Source organism: Charadrius vociferus, unplaced genomic scaffold, assembly GCF_000708025.1.
Source record: "Charadrius vociferus isolate BGI_N301 unplaced genomic scaffold, ASM70802v2 scaffold1746, whole genome shotgun sequence".
Classification (NCBI taxonomy): Eukaryota; Metazoa; Chordata; class Aves; order Charadriiformes; family Charadriidae; genus Charadrius; species Charadrius vociferus.
In genome coordinates this window covers 232425-239891 of record NW_009648913.1, presented here as the reverse complement: position 1 = coordinate 239891, position 7467 = coordinate 232425, and the positions used below count along the sequence as shown (strand labels likewise).

Here is a 7467-nt window from a genome sequence, read left to right as displayed (position 1 = left end):
GACATGCCCAGGGGCTGGTTGTAGCTGCCCTGCAGGACAAACAAGATGATCACTCTTAGGCTGCAGGATGTCCCCATGCCACCATGTGTCCATGTGCCATCCGCACGGAGTTGCAGACAGGTAACTCCCCACTGAGAGCCACCCCTCACCCCCTCGGCTGGTCCCTCACCTGCAGGTTGAAGGAGTCGAGGATGAGAGCTTCTCCCCACACGTGCATGTTGGGGGGATGTGGGGCACGCTGGATGTGCGAGTCGTTGCCCACACGCCAGCAGAGATGGTCCACAGCCAGCACCGCTCGCTGGTGCACGCTCTGTGGCCGCAAGTGCTGGTAGTCTGCAGGCAGAGAGAAGGGGCAAGTGCAGGCAGGGCTGGCTGCTGCCTGCTCAGCTACCCCCAAACAGGACAACCCAGACACAACCAGGAAAGGGTTCACAGGCCCTGGGCAGACAGACATGGGCAAGCACAGAGGTGGCACAGCCCTCCCCGTTCCCACACTGGCACTTCTCTGGCAGAGCCACTGACCCCCAAGAAGAGCCCAGCAGCCCCCCTGGTGCCAGCTGCCAGCCCGTACCTGCAGAGATGGAGTTGAAGCCCAAGGCGAAGGGTGGCGTGTCCCCCAGCTGCACTGACACATTGACGTTGGAGAGCGAGGCACACAGGATGATGGGCGCTATGATTTGGGGATAGCTCCTGCATGGGACAAGCAGGGACGGGCTGTTACTGTGGCACTGTGTTATTGGGAAACTGCCAGGGAGCAGAGCCAGAGGGATGCCCTCTCCACAGGGGCCCCCCAACCCCCCGCTGCCCTCTGTACCAGCCTCCCCATCCCACGCGCTGTGCGCAGGGCAGAAAAGGTGTTGGGTGCCCAGGCACCCTGCCAGAGCACGGCAGGCAAGAGGAAACAAGCTGCCATAACAGCAGCTGCGCTGAGCCTGAGTTTACCTTCCCTTGTGCCCTTGGCTGGGGACAGGCACCGCTCGGCACCTGTATTCCTGTGCCAAAAGGCCCAGCCAGTGTGCAAACTCTTGGTGGCGGTAGTGGATGATGCAGGTATTGAGCAGCACAGCAGCTGAGAGGTCAATGGCTGTGACCTAGAGCAGGGAGAGGGCCGGGTGGCAAAAAGCTCGTGCTGAGAGCCAAACCAGCCACCCTCGGGGGACAGGAGCGTGCCCAGCACTCACTCACCTGCATGCTAGTCTTCAGGGAGTTGAGGCACACGATGCGCTGGCGGCTCTGGGATAGAAGAAGGCCATCTGGAGAGAGAGAGAGTAACAAAAGTGACGGGTGGCGGAGGGCAGTGATGGTAGCCCTGTCCCACGGGCGCCCTCCTGACTACTGACCCTCCAGCTGGAGGTCTACACTCATTTGGTCCAGGTCTGAGGTGGGCGTGAAGTTGCGCAGTGGGATCTGCTCCTCTTCACGTTGATATAGAAACTGCAGCAGCTTCAGGCTCCAGGTGAGGTGCCTGTGAGAAACAGGGAGTCACTGCCGGAAGGGAACTGCACCGTCACGTCCTCCGTCTCCCCATCTCTCATCCCCAGCTGACCAGCACGCTGGCACAGACAAAGACACCAGCCAGTGCCCAGCTGCAGCCCAGCCCAGCGCTCTCATCCCATCAGCAGAACATCCCATCAGGCCGTTCTACTGGAGAACCAGCTCACGTGCCTTCCTCTTTCCCCAAGAGCCCAGCCCCAGGCCAAGCGCAGTCCTTCCCTCTGGCAGAGCAGGGGATGAGCAGGGAATGGCACAACTGTCCCCACGTCCCTGTCCCCAGCACCGATCGGGGCTAAGACAGCCTCCTCCTCCACCTGCCTCCTTACCTCTTCTGGCTGTTCATAGACAGCACCACGCTGGTGTTCTCCAGCTTCACCTCCACCCTCCTGGGGATGAGCTGCAGTGTGTCCCTGCTCAGCAGAGACGGGGACTTCAGCGGTTCCCCTGCGCCTGGACAGGGACACACAGAGTCACGGGAAGGCTCCTGCCCAGACCCCCAAGCCCTGCAGTGGGCGGCAGTGACAGCACAGCCAAACCCCTCTGGCTTCAGTGCAAGTAGAGGGGCTGCCAGTCCCTGCCCTGCCCAGAGCTTGTCCCTGTCCCCGTCCCTCACCTGCGCTGGGCTGCTCCCCTGCACTGCTGCGCTGCGCCCCGGCAGTGACACGATGCAGCAACGGGCTGCAGAAGAGCCCTTCGTGCAGCTCTGCCTGCAGAGTCCGGACGCGCAGCCTGATGCCCACCAGCCGCCGCTTGCTGCTGATCTCCAGCGAGAGGGAGAGCGCCAGGGCCAACTCCGCCAGGCAGGTGTCATCCTGTATGGGGACACGGGCAAGGAGTGCACAGGGAGTCACACAACTCCCTGCCGGTGGACGCTGCAGGTGAAGAGCTGGGCACAGCATGGAGCCCAGAGCCTTGCAGGAGCCTTGCAGCATCGCCCAGCCTTGGGGACGTGCTGGGACAGGTCCTTGGGGTGTACCAGTGCCAGGGCCCAAAGTACTGAATTTCTCCCTTCCCCAGCACTCACCAGCTGGCTGCTCCGGAGCACTTTGCTGTTCACCTTTGTCAGGCTCACCTCGCAGGTCAGGCTGGGGAGAGGAGAGAACAGACAGAGGCTGCAGGCCCTGCTGCCTCCAAACCAAGCCCCTGCCCTCTCTTTTCTGTGGGACACAGGGACCCCAAGTCCCTGCTCCAAGTCCTCCCAAAAGCAGAGCACACCCTAACTCCGTGCACAGCGCAGCACCCCATAATTGGAGAACACACAACTCGAGTTTCCAGTGAAGGGAAAAGGGACTAGGCCAGCCTCAGAGAAGGTTAATGTGCCACATCACAGGTGACAAGGGATGCTACTGAGGGGGACAGAGAGAGGTGAGACAGCAGGATGGGGTCAGAGAAGCCTCCCTGCCCCCTGGGACCTGGGGCCAGGCTGGAGAAGCAGAACAGGGCATGAACACAGCGTTACCTCTTCCCGTTGCCATCCAAGAGAAGACGGGTCTTGCTGGCCTGGATATGCCAGAGAGACTCCGAGGTGGCCACATGCAGAACCATGATGTTGATGGAGTCCATGTGGATGGAAAAGAGCTGGAGGGAAGGTGCAACCGTGAGGGATGTCTGACAACAGTGCAGCCCACAACAGCCAAGTGCCTCACACCAAGCTAGTGCCTCACCTGGCTAAGAAGCCTCAGCAGAGAGGGTTTAAGTGTCAGGTCTGCCCTGCTTTCATTTCTATCAGCTTCTCTGGGAGCCTCCGGGATGGACGGTTGGAACACATGGCCCTTCTGGAGATCTGTGCGGATTCGCACCTCTCCAAAACACAGCTCAAAGTAGCGCCTGCGGAAGAACAGCACGGGCAACTCTTACAAGAGCTTGCACATGGCACACCCTGCCCCATCGCCAGGGGTGCCCCCCACCCTGGGGACGTGCAGGACCAGCACGAGGGCATCCACAAGACACTGCCACCTCAAAGAAAGAGTGATTCACTCCCACACAGAGCAGACCATGGGGAAACTGGGACTGCAGAAAGGTATAACGGCAACAGAACCACAGTCAGTGGGTCCAGGGATGAGCCAGACCCCTGAAGAGAGCAGGGAGGAAGCTGGGGTGGGCGTACGTACGGCAGCTCCCGGCTCAGTTTACTGGAGATCCAGATGTTGTCGATCTCCTGCAAGGACACACAGGTAGGTCAGAGAACAAACAATCTGGCTCTGTCTTGTGATGCTCATTCCGATGTTCCCACTCTGCTCCCATTGCCTGTTATCATGCAGGGAGCAGCCAAAAACCCCAAGTTTGGCCATGGGAGGAAGGGCCTGGCACCAGCTATGGGGCTGCGTGACAGGAGCTTGGCTGCAGGGACTTGCTGCCAGCCTGGCGGTGACCGCAGCCACCGTGGCTACCCTCATCTGCCAGCGACCGCCCCTCACCCGGGTACCCACCACAGTCTGCTGCTCCTGCTGGAACTTGAGGCTGATGTTCTGGGCCCAGAAGAAGCCAAAGGAGCCGATCTTCAGCTCCGCACGAAGCTTCTGCCTAGTCAAACACTATGCAACCTAGAGTTACCCATCAAACTTCAAGCATTTAACTGTGGAGTTAAAAGGAACTGCAGATTCGGTGCACAGCCGACAGTAAGATGCAGGACTTGCAGAATATGATTCCTCTGAGATCACTACCGTTCTCCAGACGCACATCTCTCTTTCCCCTTAATTACTACAGAGGGAATCTATGGTAATATAGTTCTTCATCTGGGAACCTTGGATAGATGGGAGAATGCTGGGTCCCTGTTCTCTCTAGCTTATCTTCCAGTCTGCTTATAGACGTGACCACAGATACGGCAGATTAAATACTGGCCAGTATCAGGAGCAGGAAGCTCTCAGAAGCTAAGTGCTACCAGACTTCCTAGTACTTGAATTAGGCATCACCTAGGAATCCTGATTGTTTAAGGGATAAGCTGTTGCTTTTCATATTGTGGTGTTTGGGTTTTGTTTTTTTTTTTTTTGTACGTACCATTGGCCTCTAAAAATGCATTCATCTTGTGATTATTCCTTCACTGACTGAAAAGCACAATGAAAGTAAAGCCTGTAATTTTTTTCACTATATTAGGCACATTCTAATAATCTTAGTCTTTCTCTCTATTAACAGCTATCTATGGAAGGCTACTTCAGTCAACAGTGAACGCCTTGAGAAACCGAAAAGCACTTACTTTGTCCCCTGAGACCAAAAGCTTCAAATCCTTACTTTTAAGTTGCTCTAGGCTTGAGACATGATTCTATTCTCCTAAATGGCAGCAGTATGCACTGCTACAATTCCACTGGGTCATTCTTTATTTAAATTCTCATTAAGAGAGGCTTGGGTAACATTACATTTGCAATACACTTCTCCAGAATCTGTATTTTGAAATCAGCTACAAAGCTACAGGAGCTCTTTCATTAACTCACAAATGCCAGACAGAAGACTTGGCTTGGCAGCCACATACAAGTTTTTTGGAATGTTTATAGACAAAAATCCTCTCTTTTGACCAAAACAATAAAAGGAATCATACCCTTTGTTCTGAAGATTTAAACATAATACAGCTTGAACAGAAAGTTAATGGTAAGTCAATGTCATCTGATACAGCTTCATACAACATTCTGATCCCATCGACCTTTTGAGGATAACATGGCACCATTATTCCTTCAAATTTTGGACATTTCAAGAGAGAAAACCACAATGTTGGTTTGGGTTTTCCCAAATGTTATCTTTCGTGCATTGCAATGCAAAGGAAGGGACAAGGACAAAATGCTTTTAGAAATGGTGGTAATATATGTATTCTTAAAAAATACAGCTAGGTAACCACTTATAGATGCGCTTTCCGCAGACTTTGAGCTAACGATTGAGCAACCTAAGGTCCTCTGGCCCCAAACCTGCAAGCTAGTTTCCACCAAATGATTTATGACTCGATTGCATAGGTCAGCGGTTTGTAAGGCTGTAAATGAAATCTATTATACAGAAAAGAAAGAACAACATGTGAATTTTCATTTTGATTACATAAGAGATCTTGTCATGTCCCTACGTTGTTACATTTTCCAAAATGAATCAGCATTAAAGAAGGGACATGAAGAACCTCGGCTGACCTGATACAGTACACTTTTTTGCTAAAATTTTTTTAGCACATAAGTGTTCTTGGAAACTCTATCACAGAGACTATGGGACCATATATAAACTGGTAAACCTGATCGCAGTGCTGTTGGTTAACTGATACCATCGTGTCTTTTAAGCACCACAGTACACAGTTCCACAGAGAACACAGGGAATTCCTGAGAAAAAAGCCTTATCCAAGTTCCCATCACTTGCCTTGGACCCCGCTGGGCGCGAGTTGGGGTACACCGTAGCAGGGGGGGACGGGACACGGACAACCGGGGCACAGCTCCCCGGGGACAATAGCCCTTTGGGGGGGTCATCGGCCAGAAGGGATGGGGACGGAGCAGGGGAGCTACAAGGGAAGGGTTGGAGAATTCGGGAATCTGCTCTAGGTCAGGTCTGAATGTTCAGCCCAGTTTTGCGTCAGGTCTGGGCGTCGGACTCAGCTTTGCGCTGGATTTGGGACACGGGGACCAGCGTTGTGCTGGATCTCAGACGTTGGGCTCTGCTTTGGGTCAGGTCTGGACACGAGGATCTGCTTTGGGTTGGATTTAGGACGTGGGGACCTGCTTTGTGTTAGACCTTGGGCGCCGGGCTCTGCTTTGGGTCAGGTTGGGACAGCAGGATCTGCTCCGCGCCAAATTCACCATGCTGGGATCTGCTTCGTGTTGAATTTGGGACAGTGGGATCTGCTCCGCATCAAATTCAGGACGTTAGGATCTGCTTTGTGTTGGATCTGGGGCTCTGAGTCCTGGTATGTGTCAAAATCACGTGGGGACAGGGGCTGTCCCCTGGGTTGAGTGGCCCTGAACACTGCAGGGCGGCGCCCAGAGGCTCGGTGGCAGTCTGTCTGTCCATCACAATTCAGCATGGTACCGCTCCGCTTTGAAGACCTCGCTGGGCTGCATGAAGATGCCCTCCATCACCTTCCAGTAGTTATTCTGGCTGGAGGCGGCCATGCCGTGCACCTCCTTCTGCCCATGGATGGGCCGCCCGTACTGCTCCCCCGTCACCGAGAGGAAGACGTCGGTGGAGGCGTGCTGGAAGCGCACCTCGCTGTCCCGTGACCAGTAGGTCCCGCTGCACACCACCGTCCAGTCGTCCAGGTAGTCACCCTCGCCGCCCTCCCCAAAAGCGCTCACCTCCTGTAGGTAAAAGGAGCTCGTTTGGGGACTGGGATGAAGAAGGGGGGTGCGCTCAGGGGTGTTGCCCAGAGGGCAAGGAGGGGCCGGGGGCAGAGGAAAGGGCTGGGTCTGGAGGACAAGGTGGAGGACCTGGTTGGGACCGGGGCTCTATTGGGACTTGGAGGGTCTGGTTGGGACTGGGGGCCTGGAGGGGCAAAGGGGAGCTGGTAGGGACTGGGGAACAAGGTGGGACTGGTAGGGACCCAGTTGGGACCAGGGAACAAAGCAGGGACAAGGGGGACCTGGTTGGGACTTGCAGGGACAGGGAGAACCCGGCAGGGACTGGGGAACAAGATGGAGCTGGTAGGGACATGGGGGACCTGGTGAGGACTCGTAGGGACAGGGAGAACCCAGGAGGGACATGGGGGCCAAGGTGGGGCTGGTAGGGACACAGGGCACCCGGTTGGGACCAGGGAACAAGGTGGCACTGGCAGGAACACGGGTGACAAGGGGGACTCAGTAAGGACTGGTAGGGACAGGGAGAACCTGGCAGAGACCTGGGGGACAAAGTGGGACTGGTAGCATCCTAGAGGACCCAGTCTGGGACTGGGGGGCGAGGCAGGGCTGGGCCACGGGGGACAAGGGGGACTTGGTTGGGACAGGGACAACCCAGTTGGGACCCAGCAAGGACAGGGTGACAAGGGGGACCCGGTTGTGCCTGAGGAAGGGGGCTGGGGCT

At 55.8% G+C, this 7467-nt stretch overlaps 2 protein-coding genes across 2 annotated transcripts in view; both read right to left on the bottom strand.

Moving 5' to 3' along the window:
- The window catches only part of KIAA0100 (KIAA0100 ortholog), a 15269-nt gene extending 9345 nt beyond the window's left edge, over window positions 1-5924 (bottom strand). The window contains exons 1-14 of the mRNA XM_009887244.1: window positions 5818-5924; window positions 3924-4017; window positions 3606-3652; window positions 3159-3321; window positions 2954-3072; window positions 2519-2579; window positions 2108-2306; window positions 1821-1944; window positions 1341-1465; window positions 1186-1253; window positions 943-1091; window positions 572-690; window positions 170-333; window positions 5-29 (exon numbers count right to left, since the gene is read on the bottom strand). Of these exons, the coding sequence (XP_009885546.1) occupies window positions 5-29; window positions 170-333; window positions 572-690; window positions 943-1091; window positions 1186-1253; window positions 1341-1465; window positions 1821-1944; window positions 2108-2306; window positions 2519-2579; window positions 2954-3072; window positions 3159-3321; window positions 3606-3652; window positions 3924-4017; window positions 5818-5924 (1564 nt within the window). The remainder of the gene's footprint in view (window positions 1-4; window positions 30-169; window positions 334-571; window positions 691-942; window positions 1092-1185; window positions 1254-1340; window positions 1466-1820; window positions 1945-2107; window positions 2307-2518; window positions 2580-2953; window positions 3073-3158; window positions 3322-3605; window positions 3653-3923; window positions 4018-5817) is intronic.
- Window positions 5925-6461: 537 nt separating this feature from the next.
- SDF2 (stromal cell-derived factor 2) overlaps window positions 6462-7467 on the bottom strand; it is a 4538-nt gene continuing 3532 nt past the window's right edge. Inside the window, exon 2 of the mRNA XM_009887243.1 lies at window positions 6462-6777. Within this exon, the coding sequence (XP_009885545.1) occupies window positions 6462-6777 (316 nt within the window). The remainder of the gene's footprint in view (window positions 6778-7467) is intronic.